Genomic DNA, 20,973 nt, shown 5'->3' on the forward strand with positions numbered 1-20,973 from the left:
ATTAGCTAATTTTGAAAATTAAGATACAGTCCCTCACATCATTTAGGTGCTCTAAAAGCTTTCAAGCTTTTAAGCTATTGTGCTAAAATTGGAAATTTAAATATGCATTCTGCTACCCAGAGCTTGAGGCAGATATCAATCAAACGATTAATAAATGTAAATACTTGTAATTTGATGAAAGCCACATCTTCAAGACCAAACATTAAATTTCTCAGGTGCTTGAAGAGTAACCCAAGAGAGATAGCCCTCTAGAGACAGAGAGATAGAGATTCATGTCTTGGATGGAGACCACTTTGGGAACGCAATAAAACAGAAGTACACAAGCACATTTTCACCTCACAGCTGAGTTTTATATTGACTTTGCTACTCTGCTTCACAGGTGGGGTTAAGTGACTTTTTATTTTTATTCATTTTTCGCAGTTTATTTGTCAAAAAAAAAAATAGTTTTGGCAGGATAATCTATATGTTTGAGCTGCTGTCCATGATTTTAGCCATCTCAGAATGAATTACTGTAATGCTCTCTCTTTGCTCTCTTTTTTTGTTGTTAGTAAAAACATTAGAAAAAATCAACGTGTTTTTCTTCTTGAAGGCAAAATATTCAAAACCACTCAACTTTGGCATTACTATGTGCCTAGCAGAAGTTTAACAGTGGACACACAGCTACTTTCCTTCACTTTCCATCCTGCAGGAATAATGGTTTAGTACTTTGGCCTTTCTACTTCCAAGAAAGCAGTGTAAGGGAAGTTGAGACTGAGCTTAACAATGACAGAAAGTTGGATCTCGATTTACATTCATTATATAATTTATATTAAACTAAGTCGTACCATTGCTGCTAAGAATGCAAAGTCTGATGTTGGTAATGGCTGCTCTATGTCCATATACTACTGCTATCTTCATTTCTCTCTACTTCCATCTTTTTTTCACCTATATACACACCACTTCTCATTGTTTCAGGCTATATTGCATAGCGCACTATTTTACTTTTTTTTTTTTTTTTTTTGGCTTGGGGTGCAAAATTAGTATGGAATTTTTACTGTACCTCTTAAAACTTTACAGTTCAATGTAAGAGCCGCACTGCCCAGAGGTTCAACCTCATTAAAAATAGCCCAAAGGCTTTTACTTTCTGATACTACAATGAACTTAAAAGGAAAAATACCTCTTCTTGTCTGTACTGCTATTACTGGATTAAGGAGTACTATGCGAAGGGAGGTTAATGGAGCTATCCTCATGATTAAGTTCAAGGGATTAATGTTTCAGTTCAGTTGTTTTTTATTTAAACATTTTTTTCAAAGGTCGTATTAACACTAACTATCACAAACTCAGGCAAGTCTCTAATTACCCATCAAGTTTAAATGAGCCAGGCAGAAAACTTTATTTCAATGATGTTTAGCAAGCATCCTGCAATGCAAAAATTGACACATAAGGTAACTCATAATGCTAGATAAACAACAAAAAGCTTGTCCCAGTGCTGCACAGAATAGGTTGGCCTCATTCCTGTTAAGAGGCAAAGCCAAAGTTCATTTATGTTTACAAGAAGACAGTGACTGACTTTGATGGGTTTTGGATTTACAGTACCAGCAACCATTAAAATACAGGCAAAAACTAACCAGGTCAAATGAAATAAGCACCAGCACTAAATAGCACAAAGCGCACACTCTTTCCCAAACAGAGATCCAAAGCTCATCAGGATTTTCAACTATCTTGACTTAGCAACTGAAGGTAAGCTGCAAAGCACGAAAGAGTTTAGGAAACAGGGCCAGGTTGCTGCTTAAAATCCAGGCCTGTTTCAACAGACAGGTGGAGACAACAAATTCCTGTGGAAAGGTCAGATGCCATTCTCATGTCCAGACCCACCAATCTTTATCTCTCTGCACCCAACCTGATGCGGGTTTCTGTTAAGCACCTAAGCTCCACAAAGAAGGGAAGCCTCTGAAGGTGTTTTGCCCCTCTTTTAGTTAGTACGGGTGAACAACTACCACCCTTACCGTGCTGCAGCCCAACCAGCCAGCAGAGATCCTCAGGTCAGCTGTTCCCAAGTGTGGTGGAATATATTCAGTGGGCTATGCTGATAGAAAACATGCAAATTGTAAACACGGAGGAGCACTTGCATGATGAAGTCTGCTCTATGGTATATTTTTCTCCTTGCAGTGCAGTTGGACGTCTTAAAGTCCTCTTGAACAGATTGGTCAATGATACTGCCACCAGCACACTTTGTTTTTGCAGTCAGACCTCTTGCTAAGGAAGAGGAATATATTCCCTAGAAGGTGTAGCCAACAGATACAGGAAAATAAGGAATGCCACAACTTACTAACGCTGGCCAGTGATACCTTCATACTGGTAACAGCTTGCTGTATTCAGGAGAATGGGCTGAAGAGGGAGAGTCCATGCTTAATTAGAGAAAACAATTACTTTAGTTCACAGTGTGAAGCTGCAGGTTTGAGAAGGACACAAAGTACCTTTTGTCTATGGTGTCCTATCCTGTATAGAAAGATTCAGGCACAGCCGGTCAAGAACAGCATGACCGGCCCAATGAGAAAGAGCAGCCCCCAGAAAGGCGGACGAAGTACCAGCACCACGAGGAATCGGTTCCTTCAGTACCTTCCTTTCCCACAGGTCTCAGTGTGCAGAGACCACACCAGGGCCTCCTCCCACTCTCAAGCCTTCTACAGGAAGAGTGAGCTTTTCTATTGACATCAGTGTGTGCTGGATTTGGTCCCTGGCCTCTCTCCTTCTGAACTTAATATAGTTCATCCAAGTTTAGTTCACTGGAGACTCAAGCTTGAACTGAGATGAATCCCATGGAACATCACTAAGTCCTTTGCTTTTTTTTCCACTGAGATGCCATCAACATGTATAACATGACCTCCTTAGAGCTCTGATTTGTTTTTAATCTGATTTCATTTGTGTGTATCACTGTTGGTAGCCTCTATCTTGTAAAAGTTTTGTACTGTGCAAAACCTTATTTAAGAAAGAGAATTGGCAGTATAACCAAACCACTTTCCATTAAAAGAACTTATCTTCTTAATGCTCTATCTGTATTTTATTATTACTGCAGTACTTGACATCTTCCAAAGGCATTAAGAAGTTCTTGAGAGGTCTTATAACTTTACAATGTATTCTGTCATGCCAGTTCTGATCACAGTCTAGTTGAAGATAAATTTAATGAACACTAGAAAAATACATGTCTCGCATGGAAAGTGATTCAGTTATTTGAGGAAGCAACAGTATACTTTGAAAACACTTGTTGCTTGGGTTAAAGCTCTATTTAAAATATCTGTAAAGTACACATTCTACTGAGGATAACAGAGACTGATTTTGAATTTGGGGAGCATTCCAAATGACAGTAGGCAAGTTTCAGAAACGAATATTATTATTTACTTGCAAAAAAATCTTTTAGAACAAGGACTTATAAAATACCATCTTTTCTGCATCTAACGCAAATGGATTTAGAACTATAGAACTACAGACAAGCATTAGATTTAGTAATGGTGAGTGGATAAGCAAGTCAACTGCTACTCAATGTAACAGTAATAAGATTATTCTGAGTTAGTTACAGGAGTTATTCCTAAGAAAAAAAAAATTAACACATGTTATTTAAACTTTCTTACATATCAATTAGTTTGAAATAATAAGTCTTTAGGCTATCCATTAATTGCAGCACTGTAGACACAATCTGTATTTAAAATTATGCAGTGAAAATTAAGCCAAAGCACCAAGCAGTCTTGGCTAACAAAAAAGATTTCCTCAGCCCTTCGGATAAAGAAGGAGAGATAATGGGGGCACTGAATTCACAAGAGAACTCTTTCTCAGTTTACTATTCTCTGCTTGTCACATGTTAACACAGACTACCGAAGCCACAAGCTGTTATCCACGTGTTTAATTTGCAGTGTTGCATTTTCAGTGCATTCATTTTCTGATCATACAGTATGACTGTTTTCAGACAAAAAAGAAAAGAACTTCAGTGATTAACGCAAAGGAAGGACAGCAACATATATAACCTGAAGAACAGCTGATTAAGAAGATTCTGCCACAGGATCATTTACAAGTGCAAGGTAAATGTAGATGAGAATTTTATTTAGTTTAGCTACTCTTTTTTTAGAAGACAGGGGGAGGCTGGTTGCAGAGGAACATCTATACATCAGGAGAAGTCACCATTTTAGTTTCTACTTGCTGCTACGGCTCTAGGCTCTCAAAGAAGGCTTCAAAGCACTCTTTTACATCTTACTGTCTTTACAGAATAGATCTTATTAAAACAGAAGTTTCCTTATCTGGACATATTTTGCTGCAATGATGTGCTGAAACTACAACTCGGCATTTGTACCATTATAGCTGGTTCACACTGGCATCTGTCAGAGGTACACAGCATGGACTGTCACAGATGCTGACTGCAGCCGCTATCCTCAGTGGCAGCAGTGAGGGGAAGTGGAATTATTTTTAAAAGTGCAGCTATTAATTGATAGGTATTTTTTCCTGAGTCTTGTATGCCTGCAGCATCCATGAGGAGTCAGAGAACATTCAGCTGAATGGTGTCTTCCCGCCACAGAAATTAGGAACAAGCAGCTGAAATATTCTCTGTTGTAAAGAATGTCTGATGGAGGTAATCAGAAAGTGTACCTGAGAATGATGCTTCTTTAAAGTCAGACAAACCGAAACAAACATGTTGCTATCTTAAGTCTTCTCTGCATGCTACACCAACAGCTACCAAGCTGTTACACCTTACTGTTTCTGGTATCTTGCACTTAATTATACTATTACTTGATAAGAAAAGGCAGAGCATCAGGCAGTTACCTTTCTGTGTGTAATACAGCTCTTTATCCTCAGACAGTAGTGATTTATACTTCTGTGCATGGAAAATGATAACCTCTTTGACATGCAGCCTAGCCACTGCGAGATTTCCTACTGTCAGTATTCTGACATGTAAGTTTGTTAAAAAACACTCTCAGGTGTTCTCTACTATATGCATGCTTATTTAAAAAGTGCTCCTCTAAATGCTCATTGAATTGTTATAGGAGGGAAATGAAGGTGAATACTGAGTCTGTTCTCTTATGGCATGTCTGTACATTTGTGGATGCATATACTCACAAAAATATGGGAAAAACAAGAGGGCATCTGACTATTTTTATGTAAATCAAAATGCTGATTTCACTGTCATAAACAGAGATTTTCTATAAAAATTCACATTACTAAAGTATTCATACCAGACCCAGCTAAAGAAAGGGTCTTTGGTAAGACACTTGTCTTTTTTTTTTTTTTTTTTTTTTTTTTTCTTTTCTTCTCTTTTGGTCTCCTGCATATTATTGAAGGAGAAACCTGCTGAAAAATCTCTGGGTACTGACAGAACTGGACATGAAAATGGACACTGTCATGGTGGTGACCTCTGACAGTTGTCCACACTAGGAAGAAAGGGTGGTGAAGCTTACTTGCTCAGAAAACTTTTGAAAAAGCAACACAGCAGGGTACAGGACACTCTCAACTTCTTAGCAGGCAGCATTCATATTTGCAATGCATGCGCTCTACTTTACTCGTGTTTGTATAGGAAGACAGACAACTATTCACATAAAAGATCTCTGAGCAAGCTTATTGCCTTTTCACATTATATGAATTCTTGCAGCTGCCAAAAGAGATGATCTTGGCCTGGATCAAATCCTCAAACATGGCTTATATCACTTAACTGAATCTACTTTGCGGAAGCAGCAGCCATTAAGGAGCAGCTGATATTACAATAAAATAACTCCAGACTTAAAAAAAAAAAATCACCTAAAAAGTAAAAAACAAACAAACAAACAAAAATGAGTAATAACTTAAAATTTGAATTAATTTCCAATCAACTAGTATTTTCTAATGTGAGCCACAGTAGTGTCTGACTGAATACAGATGGGAATTAAGGGTATTCCAGGCCAAGAGGAGACATTAACACTGACATGGAACTGGGGAGAAGTTACTGCAGAGTTTATTCCATTATGCCACAGAGAGCATGAGCCCCTGCTCAGAATTTCAATGAGTCTGTGAGGAAAAGACTGACAGCGAATTATCATTCCCAGGAGGTTTTGCAATTTCCATGCTACTTAGTATTACAGACTCATACACCTATTACACCTCAACTTCAGCAGGATCCAAGCTAAGCAATATAAGATGTATTACTAAAAGAAAAGGGAAAGAATTAATTGCTTCCAAGGCCATCAGTCCTATCAGGAATACTGATTCCCAAAACCTGATCTGGGCTTTCAGATTTTTCAGCAGAAAAGATCACTCTGTGAGCAGAAATATTAGACTGAGATCCCACTGACCTATGCAACCCTGCAAAATAAAGCTCTGAGCCAAACAGATACCTCTAAATATCCTGGTATTAAATAATCTCAAGAATAACATCAGGAGATAATCTATTCTATATACTAATGGGTTCTAGAAATACTAACCTTCAGTATCAGCAGTTGGTGAAGTAATTTGCCCTATGTGCTTCAAGCCATATGTTTTATTCAGGCATTAACACCTACTTTGTGAAAATAAAGATGTCAGAATGTGAGCTACCACATGCAGTATCATTCCCACAGGCCATACAGTAATTAAACATGCAGGCTGACGTTGCACCACACAGAATTCTAGTTGTATGTAACAGGCATTAAAGGACTTACAAAAATCCAGGTTTAGAAAAGACGCCAGCTTGATTCTAGACAGTACCTACATATGCCTGAAGCCTGCTGAAAAACTCTATCATGCACTTTAAGTGTTTATCTGAAAGATCTTAAAGGATGAGGAAAGTGTAACTGTTAGGTCTTTCTTTTCAGAGCTATCACAAGCCATCCCTTCCTGGCTTGGAAAGGATGCATCGAAAAAAAAAAAAGAGCTGCATGTTCAGACCAGACTTTTAAGTTTACATTCTCTTATTCTGACTCAAAAATTTTCTTAGGTTTCTGAAGTTGACAAAAATCAATCACTATTATCAAATGAAAGTTTCTGCTATAGATGACTAATGTTTACTAGTGGATTCAGATAGTTCCTGAATGAAGCTGTGAATTTAGGTCATTTCTCTACATTTCTGCACAGCTACTATCATGACTCATAAGGATTACATACCTCTCCTGCATATGAATATTCTCTAAGGTCATTAGTTTTGTTCAGCCCAAAGTCACTGGTTTCTTGTATGGGAGAGAGCGCTGAGATACGTCTTGATGGCCTGCATGAAAACTTGACTCTTCCCTTCTGTGTCACCTGACCTCCTCCTACCCAGCCACTTCAGAGCATGAGAGCTTGGGGCAGAAAGGAATGGAAGAAAAAAGAACTTCCCATCATTCTCATATTTCCTTTAGAGCAAGTGAAACTGTGGGGTGGATTCCTTTTTCCCTGGTTGGAACTCCCTGTGTTCCTAGTGCTGATCCACGTTGTTTCCCAGTTTTCATGCACAGGTAGGACACACTGAATGGTAATTCCAGCATGCACAGCTTCCCTAATACCACATTCCCCTGCACGCAGTCTATGAGGCTGAACTCCTGAGAGCAGGACAAAGCAAAGGAAAGAATAACTGCAGTGGACCAGATGAGGTGTTACGAGTGATTACATGGCTGCCACAGGGTTCTTCTCTGAGGTAACATTTGCAGAAGCAATTGGATTGCCCAGCTGCCAACCATCCTCCCAAGATATCCTGATTTGACCCAAGCAGGGGCCATGAAGTTGGCCTCATATTGTTTAAAATGTAAATGATGTATGGTGTTAAGCACTTCTCTTTTTTAAAATGTTCACAGAGTGGTTTCAAGGCAGCTCAGCTCTATTTCTATCCTCCTGCTTTTCAGGAAAGGAAGACAGAATATCCCTGAGGAAGAGAAATCAATATTCTCATGACACTTAAACACAAACAGCAAAGAAATCCCAGTTCTTTAATGAACAATTGCCAATTTAATGTTGCCATCTCGACTAAGTCGCTCTTTTGAATACTGTCAAGGTGCCAACATATTCATTATGTCCTCTACTTTCTTTTGTCACAACTACTTTGCTCAGGAAACACACACTTTTAGTTGCCTTGCCTGTATCCAAGAGGAAAACAACATTCATGCAATCAAACCCCACCTAGCAGCTTTAATAGCTGACCTTATCAAATGAGAGAACTAAAAAATATTTAGAATTAACCGCATTCTTCTTAAAAAGTGTTAGAAAAACACCTTTCAATAGTAGAAACATTAAAATAAATTGTAAGTATATAATGATACGTACAGATACACGAAAAATATGATAGTGTCCATATAGGCAGGGACAGGTAATCCACAGCAAAACAAAAACACCTGACCAATCAAGTTATAGTCACATGCTGAAAATCGAACTTATTTAGCATTTGCATTTCAGTATAGTCTAGAAGCAAATCTCTGTTTTGCAAGATACATATCAAACATGCAGAGCTGGTTCCTTCTTTCTTACCTGTACATGCCCATGGAAGTATATATGCATTTAAAAAATAAACAAACAAACAACCCCCCCCTAGGCAGGCTAATAAAACAACCCCTAGGGAGGCACAAGGAATTGACGCACTGCTGCTGGCTAGGTAGGAGAGCAGCAATCATAGCAAGCATGCTCCTTCACCACTGCTGAAGGTGTAGCGCTGCTAACACCAGCATTGGCACCACACAGACTGGAAGTGTAGTCTCAAAACCTGGGCCTTGGTTATCATTAGGAAGGGCTATAACTTATAAAACAATTGTTAAGGCCTTGTATGGGATGGTGACAAGCCATACGAGGACGTTCCCTAGCAGGGTGGAGCTGCAGCACTCTTGAGAAAGCTTCTTCTATGCCTGAGCATGTGTGCGAGTTGAGCCACGAGACGCAGAAAAGCAAACACTGCCTGACTGGCAGTTGAAAAAAATCCTTTGCATCCAGGTAGCTGCAGCAGAAAGGTTGGTTTTGTTACCAAATACAGTCCTCACTGAGAAGCTATGGCAGTTCTCAAAGAGAAACAAAACATATCAAAACATTGCAGAAGGCAGCAGTAGAAAGAGAAATATTAAATAAAAATACAAAGCAAATAGGATTCACTGATTCAGTGACAAAGGTGTATGGTTTATTGTCATCCCCATGTCAGTGAAAGCTCTGGCATGACCATGCTTAAAGAAGTTTCAGGGAGCTCACTTATACATAATCATGTCTCCTGATAGCAGAGATATCCCTGAAATACTAATTCCCTCTATCATCATGTTCTAATCATTAGCCCTCTCATAAAGCAAGCAAAAAAATATCTTTAATCTGTTTGCTTCTTTCTTCCAGGCTTTGACTGCCCTTCCCCATTTGTCTTCTGTTCTTCCTCCCTGAAAAACTCACTCTCTCACCTCTAAATCTTCCCCTTCAGGCTTTGCTAATCCTGCTTTACTGATTCACATTCATAAATGTCTTTTTTTTTTCTTTTTTTTTTTTTTTTTCCCCCCCAATTTTCCCTGCTGCCCTGACACCCTGGTTAATCCTTTCTTTCTTTATCCCATAGTCTGGTGTCCCAGATGACAAATCCTAAATTTATCTTCTTGGTAAGCTTGATCTTCAGAGGTACCCAGAATTCCCACCTTCAGCATCTTTCCCCTAGCTCATTCTCTACATTTAGATGCTCTCAATTCCTACCCCTATATCTCCCCACACATCAATCTTTACCTCTTCAGAGAGACATTTAACAGTGCCTGGTTTTCTAATCTGTGAGTACTGCAGCTACTGTGAGCAGAGAACAGAGGGTATTCTGATGACCCAAAGGGCTGTAGGAAGACGGCTTGTATAATCATGCTGCTACACACAGCCCCTGACCACTGCGCTGAGGTGGGGCAAAAGCGGCAATAAATAAAGCAGGCAGGCAGACAATGTGGTGGGGTATGATTTGAAGAAGCCACAAATTGCTTTACCGGCATAAAAAGAATGTAATGGCCAGTGGCAGCATATTATGCAGCTAGCAGATAATAATCAGGGCTGTAATTGCTCAAAGATTTCAGAGGAACCACCAGGCAGTAAATTGTGGATGCTCCTGACTCAAAGTTTTGACATGTAAAATGAAAACAACATTAGCATTACTAGATAAAAAGGGGAATGTTTCACTCACTTTCACTATAGTCTCATATTCCATTTCTACTTCTGTTTTTCCTCTACTTCTTGTTCTTCTATGCTCTTTAAAACAAAACCAAGGATCATTTCAATTTGACGTGATTAACAATTACTCTAAGCTGAAATGACATAATTCTGTGCATTACAGTAAAATAACAACTCTTTAATCTATGTACTTAATGAAAAACAAAAGATTACTTCATGCTTCTGCGTGCTGGCTCGTTAATATGTGACTAGGTAGTAGGAACACGTTAGTCAGAGAAACCAGTCTATTTATCACAACCTGTCACTCCATACTAAAAGAGGACAATATTTTGACTTTGTCATGTGGGAGATCTCCTAAGTTGCTGCTTAGGCACATCACACGAAGTGAAATGGTTTTTTTTTTTTTTTTTTTTTTTTTCTGGGAAGGGATAAGAAGTATGTCTCTAAAGGAAAAAATGGTATCGCCCATGCTACCTGAAGTCTGTGCTTGAAGAAATACCTCCAGCCCTTGCAGCAGGAGGGCCTCAGATTGCAGGCGTGCCTAATCCCATGAACTCAGTGCAGTTTGCATGGAAAACCTTCAAAGACAACCCCAAGTGCTTACGAGAGTGGTGGAGCTCTTTCACCAGACAGCCGTTTCCCTTTGACTCAGTCTTGCCACAGTGCCTGAGCAGGAGAGGTGAGGGACATGGTGCTGTTGGAGATGTCACTACTGTTCACTTGCCTTCATTCTGACTTGGCGTTTCTCTCTGGAGCTGAAACTTCTGTTTGATAGTTCCAAAGAGCATCAGGATTTTCAGATTGTCCCATCAACCTAGAAGACCCTGACGTGCTGCAGGCATGTTATTCAGATCTGTCTCACTGGGATGGCTGTGGCTCGTCACACACCACCCTGAGCACCTGAACTTAAACTCTCTCTCTTGAAGAGGTCTAAGGTCTGCACCAGGGAAGTCCTGAAGGTATTCCAGCATCAACCAAAAAGACTCACGGTTTTTAGCTTGTGCAGTTATTGGAAAATGGCTATAAAATTATAGTCTGGAACTTGAAAAAGGTGACTTTCTGGTTCTTGCTGAGTGTAGTCTTCCAACAAAGTTACTGTGCCATTTTCAAGTGGCTGCAGTATGTTTTATTCTCTGTTGTGTTAAGTTATTGTGGTAACTGCCTCGTTTTACTCTAAGTGTGATTTCAGTTATTAAGTGCTTCATAGTGATAGCAATTGCATGAGTATATCACTGAACTTGGTTCTCTTTGTAGAAGTTAAACCATGGCTCTTATGTTACAGATGGTGCACCTAAAATCTTGACACTTTCCGCCTCATGTACTTTATACCTTATTATGTATTCAAGATAATAAATGCCACATATACCTATGTACAATGTCCAAGAGCCAGAGCTGTAATGGCATCTAATGTATCAGCCCTGGAATAATCGCTTGCAAGATCACTGAGGTCAACAGTATTTTGTCTTAGTTGTTGGCTGTCAGGTTTGCTACAAATGAAAATGCAAACTGAAACCTTTAAAAAGAAATAGAAACAAACAATAGCACAAAATAAAGTTTTCTGTTTTAATATTTAAAGTTAAAATAACTTAATAACTGAAGTGCTATGTTTTTGATTTATCACAAAACATTTTCTCTAAAAACAATTTTTTAAACTGAATGTAATTATTGAGCCACTTCCTTGGTAATGGGTAAAGCAGCAGAACGATATATTTGAGCACTGTGTCCTTGTTCTACTTTCAGGCAGATTCATAAATGCCTTACAACTGAGTCACAACAACAGACAAAAAAATAAGTAGTTAATGTGGCTGGATTTGGTTGAAAATATTTGTAAAGGAACTTATACTGCTCTTTCTTACACTGTGTTGCAACAAATGAATTAAACCATTTTTATTTTCTCCTTGAACTCTTTCTCACCTTGGTAGCAGTGGGCTGTAAAACTACTGCATTAGCACTGACACAAATGGTGTTATAAGATACATGTTGGGTATAAGATGTTCAGGAAATGGGTGCCAGTGATTGTGGTAGCTTGCACCATTTTGACATGCAAAATGAATCTAAATATTAGCTGAGGAAGCAGAAAGTGACAGTTTGTAGCAGAAAAAATGTAGCAGCAAGAAGGTGAAACGTAAAGTGAAAAAAAGAAAGCTACTTTGTTTTGCACAGTTCCTGATCACTTCTGATGCACTTCGTTTTTCTGTCCCTTTGATCTCTACACTTCACTGGTTTTGTGCTCCCTCTGACAGACAAATCAGATAACTTACTTAAAATTGGAAAATTTAACAACGTTACATACATGTTTGCAGCACACAGCATTTTGTAACTGTGGATGTTGGCCTAGTTACTTCAATGAGGCTCATATCTACTCAGGCCAGGTTAAGATTTGAATAGAAATTCTTTTAAAACCAATATTGGAAAACACCATTAAGCATGCTCTTGCTAAAATCCTTTGTTTGTGCAACATTATTACTTTTTCTTACTTTTGACACTAGTTTTAGCCAGCCTCCCTGTAAAGGAAACATTTGTGTTGGTAAAAATGTGTGTCTACTTTGCAGGTGGGTGACTACAGGTCTGTATTGGTTAGTGACCACACACCAGGTGTGCAAAGTAGGCACGCATTTGCATTTGCAAACATACAGATTTTACCTACCTGTGGGGTGAACATCAGGCTCAAAATAACCCAAATGTTTCAAAACAAACAAACGAACAGGAAAAAAAAAAAAAGGCAACATGATAACAACTTTACTAAATCAAACTGAGGATTTTCCCTTTGGTTATTTAGCAAGTACTCAAAACACAGTCCACTGAATTTAGGAGAGATATCTGAATAGCATGAATTCCACGGTGATGGGAATTATAAGGTTACAAGATACAACTCTTTAGTTGTAAGTAGGGTACACACCACTCAAAACCAGTACCATCTATGCAGCTTTCAACAATATAGTCTGTGCACTTGCACCATTAGGATTTTGCCAATCCAAATTACGTTAGTGTAGCAGATGTATATTATATATTACACACACATATTTACCACAGGGTGCTCACTAGTTTTGGAGATCCAGGCACTGTCTTGCAGCATAGGAAAAAGAAAGTCAGAAAGAAACACAGGGATTAAAATGAACACTGAATTCAAACTCTTTTCTATTCTGGTGGTCATGACCATAAGTTGTCATCATCACATGATCTTTATAATCCCCAAGCAACTCCTTGATTCTAGCATGAGAAATATATTTCCAGATGCACAGACATTGTGCTAAGCAGCCTTTTGTGAATTTGTTCGTGAAATTATGGAATGAGTGGATAATACAACACAGATACACAACAGATATATACTTTCCCATATCATAACTAGACAGCCAAATGTCTATTGCTTTTATTAGAGGTGAGACAACATTTCAGAGAAAAGACACACATGGGAACTGAACTGTAGACCACTACTAATGATGGGGGAAAGTGTTAAAACACTATCTGCTATTCAGTGTCTACCTAATGCTGGTTTGCAGCAGTTTTCTGGAGACATCTTCTAAAGCAGAAAGTCTAAAAATCATTCAATGCAAGTTCAAGCTTTTAAAATACTGAAGTCAAATATATTCTGTTTTATCTAATAATCCTGAATGTGTCATTACTTGTGCAAATGGCCAGAAAAAAAAGGCTGAATTTTTTATTCTGGTTTCTAAGATTTCATGAAGAGCTGTGGTATGTTCTTATTTATTGTGACAATAGTATAAAGAGTGCCTGCCACAATTAGTCCAGAGTTATGTTCTTGCTAGTGCACAGAAATGTGGCCCAGAATCTGATCACACAGCAATAAATTATGATGACCTCACATTTCCAATCAAAAATTGGTAATATGGCTGCATTCTTTACAAATACCTTTTACAAACATTAAAAAATACGATCAAGAAAAGCATATTGTATCAGGGAAAACAAAAAGGGAACACTGCTTATCCACAAGTGCTGCCTCACAGCACATCATTTTCTTCTATGAATAATTCATGCCCCCCCCCCCCCAGTTATTCAGCAACTTGCATGTGTCACTGTTGGCTCTGCCTTTGGCATACCCTTAGGGTGTTTTCAGAGACCACAGCAGCACAAAATCACCACGTTAAATGAAGAAGAAAAAAAATTTCAAAAGCACTTTGAGGGGAAATGGAAAAGTTTTAAGTGATGGTGCAACCCAAGGGACTTGAGATTTTTAGATATAAGCCATCCATACCTAGCTCCTTCTGTTTCTGTGCTGTAACACTCCTATCAAGGGCTCAGATGGCTAAAGGATTCCACTTGACTGGTGGCAACTGGGGGAACATCTTCCTGCTGAACCTCTTGGCAGCTAAGAAGCCAGCATAGTTTACTGGCCACTAAACTGAGGAAAAATAAAAGCCATCTGGACGACAGTACATACTCTCTATTATTTAATCAATGGACCAAGCAAGCAGGTCTTGGAATTTATGGAGGTTCTGGTTTAAATTATTATTAAGCCATGACTCCCTTTCAAAAGCTGTTTGCAGCTGTATTATGTGCTGTACAGTTCACCTTCAAAATAACGTGCCAGATGTGTTTTAAATAAATGTTCTTTATATAGGTATCTACAAATAGAAGACTCAATTGCAAAACAAAACAAAAAAGGAAATGAAAGGGTAGCGGGAATGCTTTCCCATGGATGTAATCTACAGCAAGGTTGCACAAACAGACACTTAGGACAAAATCTAGCTCATGGCAACACAGAAACAGTACAAAAAAACATTCAAGGTAGCAATCTGTAGTCATATTTTGAAAGCTGTGAAATGTGATTACATTCTCATCTTTCTTGGGTCAGAAAAAGATCCTCTGCATCTCTATCAAAAAGACAATGCACACAAAGAATGCTTATGCTGTGAGAGAGAGACTGAACTAGACAGAGGAAGAAATGTAGGAGGAAGAGAGGTCCTGGCTTTGATCTCAGTGAAAGAGTAAAGTCAATTCATATTAATTCTTTTGTATGGCAAAGAAAATCACTGTTTAACAACAATGTGATGAAATCAATCACCATGCAATTTCACACCTAAGTTACATATACAATATCCAACTGTAGCAAGAACAGTCTTCATTTGCACTCCTATTTCTCTTCCTGGACAAAAGTACATTTCCATTTCTGCTTATTATCAATTACTTCAGTTATACCATTTTTAAAAATGCAATGCTTCTATAAAACAGCTGCTTAAATTCCAAAATATTATGAGAATATATATTTTAAACTAACAAAGAATAATAATAGTTCCAAACCTCAATACCAGATCCAGGAAGAGCATAACAAAAATTCTGTATGTACAAAACACTGTATCTATACCTTTCTGTATGTAGAAGAACATTTCTCAGTTTGCAAGCTAGAAAAAGATCGAGATTGAAATTTATTTCTCAGAAACATATTTCTATTAATATAATAAATGACACTTAGATGCAAAAAGTCCAATTCATGACTCTTTCCTCCAGAGTTCACGTTCATCTGGTCAAGCATGAACAGTTAACGCACCATGGTAATGAGGCCGACAAGATTCTGTGAATGTCTCAGTGGATGATTTTAATTGAAAGTCTCAAAGACATGCTCATTTAAGACATGGGTTTGCTCCGCTGAAGTCAATCTTGGTTTTGCTATTGCTATCAGTCAGAGCACATTAAAAGCTCACTTCTCACTCCATGGATGTAATTGGCAAATTGCCGTAGTTTGAGAGGTAGTCAGGCAACACCTGTGACTCAACTACTTTTCACAAATTACTTTAAGGGAGTCAGTGTTAGTATAGCTAGCCCAGAACAGCAGATTGGTGAGGTTATTTTAGAGTTCATCAGCTTTTATGAAAAAATGCATTCCAATCTAGTCAATTAAAGGGAATGAGAATACCAGAGAGACGAGACTTTGATTCCTGCTGGGAACAGGCTAAACAAAGAGAAGAAAGGATATGTTGTATTTTTACTAGGAAGAATTATTTTTTGTTATCATTCAGGAAGCACTAAAATAACTAAAGAGTAATCAAGTTCTTTCACTGGCCACAGTAACAGGGCCACCAAGAGCTTCAGATACTAATATAGTCTTTCTGACACGATAATTATGGATTTTTAGATGATTGATAATACTCCATTCCTGGAAAGCTGTATTCTTGTTTGAGTGCCATGGCTTCTACACAAAAAACAACCAGTGTTCACTAAACCTATTATATAACATGAGAGTAAGAAGCTGTCAAAGTCTTCATGCAAAAATCTATGTTATGGAGAGCACTTTTCTACTTTTGATGACCTAGCCTGTCTAGATCACAGACACATTCCAAGTCATTTGAGATAGATTAGTTATCTAAGAATTTTACACTAAGCAATGCTGAACTCATGCTTTAAAATTCAAGTATTAAATAGATGTATATATGTGTGTAAGATCATAACAAGAACTGGGAGGGAGCTCTGTTCTCTTAGATGAACCATAGAACTAGGAGAAATCAGCTTAGCTCCATCTTAAAAATAGTGTTCTGTCTGCACAATGAAATAAGGTATGTAGTGCCCCAAACTGCAACTGCTTGTCTGATGCCTAGTTAAGTACCAGCTAACCTAGTTATTTCTGTGAGAACAGAGCCTACAGCAGTATTCTGCGATGGCTGTCTTCCCTCTGTCCTTATAGTAAACAGGTCAAACACAGTAAAGCCCAAACGCCTTCAGTGAAATACAACCATCGTCCACATTTAGCAAATGTAACACAGTATTTGATTTTTTAAAGGGTAAACTGCTAATACATGGATTTTGTATGGAAATTATCTTTGGGGATATAAAAGACTAAGCCCTCTGATCTGGATAGTGAGACAGACACTCCTGTTCCATAAATGATGTTCAAATTTGGAAGTCTGCAAACTAAAGAAAATTCTTCTCCTATACCAAAGTGTCATTCTAAGTTACACCAGCACATATCCAAAGTGATACCAGTAACATCTCTGAAATGGTTATGAGCAAATGCCAGTGAAATTGAGATGAGCATCAGGCAAAAGGATGTTTCAAATTGATTCAATGACTCATATGAATTAAATAGTTTAGCATTCTTATCCGTCAAATTGATTTCCTTTGCACCTTTCCGTAAGTCATTTCACTGCTAAGGTCTCAACTCTCTCGTCTGCAAAATGGTATGAAATAAAAGTCTGAGTTCAAATTTTAATGCCATTAGAATCTGAAAGCAATAGCAGTGTTGTCTTACAAAGCTAGCATGATAGCTTAGACAATTTTAGATCCTCCTCTGTGTTAAATATAGCAGATTGCACAGCTTTCCATGCAGTGAAAGATTTATTTCCTAAGAATGCTCAAAATCCAAATCCTTTTCCTAATGAAGTGTCAGATAAAAGGATCTTTTACTCCAATACCATATCAAAAAAACATCATCTCCCTAAATTTCATTAAACATTAACTGATTGTGAAATAAACAAATCTTATTTTTTGACAAACTGTTGTTAGTTCCATTCATTTTGTAAAACATAATGCACATGACAATTAGTTTTCACATGACTACATGGGAGAAATCCCTTCTATCCCTGTGCTCAGTACTGTATATTAAGCTCATTAGCTTGTATCTAAGAAGAGATTTTCAGCTTCATTCTTTTCTGAAACCAAAGCTAGCCTTAAACAGATAATGTAGCAATGGCTGATAAACTCAAGATGCCTTAATATCAATTTGCTCAATGGAAAATCCTACTTATTTTGAACTAATTTAGTACAGCGGTACCTGTTCAAGATCAATTCACAGCAGACTATTTCCTATTTATTGCTAATTAAAATCACGGATTTCCTGTTACAAGCAGCATATAACCCTGAAGAATTAGCTACAAACCCAGTGTGTTATTGACTCAGCTGGTGGACTATTTCTAGACTTACTACCTAATTCTGAGTTTCATAAAAACAGCTAAGCAATGACAAAACTGCAAAAGTGAGGCCAGGCCAGGTGACGAGGGAAAAACAGGAGAGGCTCTCTGAGATTTATCTTCTCAACATTACAGAATTGCAGAATGGCTTAACTGTGATTTTTATCTCCAGCTTGAGGAACTGAGAGCACAGTGAGCTGGAACTCTTTCTTGGCACGTTAAATCCGGGGACCACCCGGCCTTGCTGTCTCAATTCCAGCCCTTTCCGGTCTTGAAGAGAATAATACGCTAGCTGTGAGCCAAGGGGGATATCTGCAGGTGGCATCTGGGTTTGACCTTATCCACCCACACTTTTGTTGTCAGAATTACACAAACATATTTTCAACTGATTGTGCTGGGCAGATACAGGCCAATTCTTTCACTTCTGGAACACAGTTGTCAGGAGAGCACACAAGCATGGGAACAGCTCAGAAAAAATGGATACAGTGGAGCGGTACTGAATTAAGGGAGAGTCCACCCAAAGCTTTCAGTGTGTTGCTTCTGAGCATTCCTATTTGAGATTTAAGACTCTGTCTGAATGTTGGAGTTATCAGGAAACTAGTATCCACCAGACAAGAGAAAAGGCGCCATCACGATACCAAATTTCCAGAGGCTAAGAAGGGCCGTCCAGTCCCTCTCTCTTTTCACTAAAACACATAAATTAAGAGAGGATACAATTACAGGAAGACTGCACTTTAGTTTTGCTTATTAGTGAATTAACAACTTCTCCAAAAATCTTCACCTCATTCCCACAGAAAAAAAAAAAAAAAAAAAAAATCTGCTTAGGCTCATTTTAGGAGGATCCAATCAATTCCAGCACCCTGAAATGCATTTCCACATAGAAGTTTGAGATTAAAATGCTATGGAGAGAGTGATGTACAAATGTAAAAAAACCTCCAGGAAGCAACCCTGCAGATTTCTGAACAGACGCATCTTCAGAGCTTTGGCAAATCAAGTGCTGGCAAATGTTCCTATTTGCACCAAGTCTTGCAAAGCCATGGTGTTTCCTACCCAGTCTGTCAGCAGACAGAAGACAAGAGACAGAGCATATATCTCATTTAAAGCCTCCTCTAAAGCTTTTATGTTAAGATAAGCTAGTTGTCTGAGCACTGTAAGTAGGAATAACTTAAGAGTTTAAACTCCAACCGGTAAACGCTATGGAAGGTAACATTAACTGGTGTCAGCCTGGAAGATCTGTAATTCTCAAAAGCTACAGTGATGCTCATCTCGGGGCCGCACCACTCTGACACAACTGTAATAAGATCCAGACCAAAACTGTAGCAACTGCAGGCCAGCAGGTAAAATTCTCACACCAAAAGCAAGTGGAAGACGTCTTTCTTCACCAGTTTAAACAGACTGATACGAGACCACTACTACATTTTAAGATGTTGCATGGAGTCTTACAAGACTAAAAAGGCAAACAAAAAAATTTCAATGCTTTATAAAACCAGGCCTGAAAATTCACACCTTCAGAAGCAACTGGAGTTCGAAGGAAGCCAACCTTGTTACTAGTGTTTTCTTTGACACCCCAGAAATACTTGTCAGAATCCCCTTCAGGTCTGGAATCACGTGAAATCCAGCACGTTAAGGTTATGGCTTCTGTTTGGGGCATTTACTACTGAAAAAATCTTTTAGTTTATCTTGTTAGGTGGAAAAGGGCAGATGCTCTCCTTTTAACGCGTCACTCGAGTACACTGCTGTTTTAGTGTTGTTGGATTTCACCAACAGCAGCTGGTGAAATGAGCTGTGCTGGCATGGGGCACGCATTTGCATCTCCCTGGTACAATGACTCTTATGTCACTAATGTCTTATCTGTGTCACTTACATTCTCTTAAACCCAGCAATAAAGCTTCCTTTTCTTTACTCCCCACAAAGCATTGATAACCTCTCCCCAGGTTTGGGACTAATACCTTACACATTTTGCTTTTCCTAGGGTAAGGTTTAATTCAAACAGCTATTATTCTCTTTAATATTTTTTTTTAATAACAATACTTAGAGATATCAATCACTTTGCAAAAGTATAATAGGTGCATAATTAATGTAATAATCATCCTGCATGTATGTTCAGTAGGTTTAATAAGAAAGAAGTACTTCAAGTTTTCTTTCATTGTACAAGCTCTTTAATCTTGTACAAATATTTATATAATTAATCTGGTTGAAAACTTTGTTCAAGAAGCAGCTGGGGCAGGGACTGTCTTTTTCTGCAGTGACAGGCCCCTGCAGAGCCAAGCATTTTAGGGTCTCTGCTCCCACACTGAGCTACTGCAAATTCATGAACACAACCATTTCTTGAAGAAAGAGTCTTATCCTTCCTGCAAAAATACAAGGATGCTTGTTATGCTTCAAATTTAGTCAAGCTCCATTTTTTATTTTTTCAGAAGGAGGGCTTCAATTCAAATTCACGGATAAATGAAATTGGTGTAGCAGAAGCAGACAGTATCCCTAGCAATCCTTTTCTCTCCTGAAGATTACACCATTCTTGCAGGCACAGCTGGGCAAATTCTGTATCTGCTCGCAAGTTGCTGTGGCTTAAATTAATTAAGCGCATTAATATAATCTGCTGCCAACTGGAGTCCACACTAACAGGCAGGACCATAAATATGGAAGCAAGCTGGGGGGCGCATATCTCACTCAGACGACTGCAAGGAAGGGCAGGGCAGAAAGCTGAGGTCGGTGTGAGTGCAGCTGTTTACACACAGCTCTCAAGGAGATCAAACACCGAGTGAGAACCTGCATAGTGCCTGTGAACCCTGATCGAATACCAATGGTTTTGGTTGTGTTCAACCTCGTCTGTGCGGGCAGTTCAACACCCCTGGAAGCCAATAAAGCCAGCGGCTGAAACTCTTACAAAAGGGAATTGGGAAGTGGGCAATGTCCTGCCCCGGGGCACATCTGGGCTCTGCCAGGAGAGGGGCTGTGACTTTGGGGGTGTTTCAATGCCAGCTTTACCAGGGCTCTGAGGAGCTGCCCCTGCTGGGGTCAGCTTGGGGGTTACCAAACAGCGCTGACAACTGCTGAAACTCAGAAGTAA

At 38.7% G+C, this 20,973-nt stretch overlaps 1 protein-coding gene across 2 annotated transcripts in view; it reads right to left on the reverse strand.

Annotated features, from left to right (window-relative positions):
* The window catches only part of PLCB1 (phospholipase C beta 1), a 373,718-nt gene that overhangs the window by 14,946 nt on the left and 337,799 nt on the right, over positions 1 to 20,973 (reverse strand). Inside the window, exon 32 of one of the 2 annotated variants that reach the window (XM_082757583.1) lies at positions 10,058 to 10,122. The exons of the other annotated variant lie outside the window; for it this stretch is intronic. Within the exon in view, the coding sequence (XP_082613709.1) occupies positions 10,084 to 10,122 (39 nt within the window). The 3' untranslated portion in view covers positions 10,058 to 10,083. The remainder of the gene's footprint in view (positions 1 to 10,057; positions 10,123 to 20,973) is intronic. 2 annotated transcript variants of the gene reach the window in all.

The sequence above is a fragment of the Aythya marila genome, assembly GCF_965140915.1.
Source record: "Aythya marila genome assembly, chromosome: 3".
NCBI classification, from domain to species: Eukaryota; Metazoa; Chordata; class Aves; order Anseriformes; family Anatidae; genus Aythya; species Aythya marila.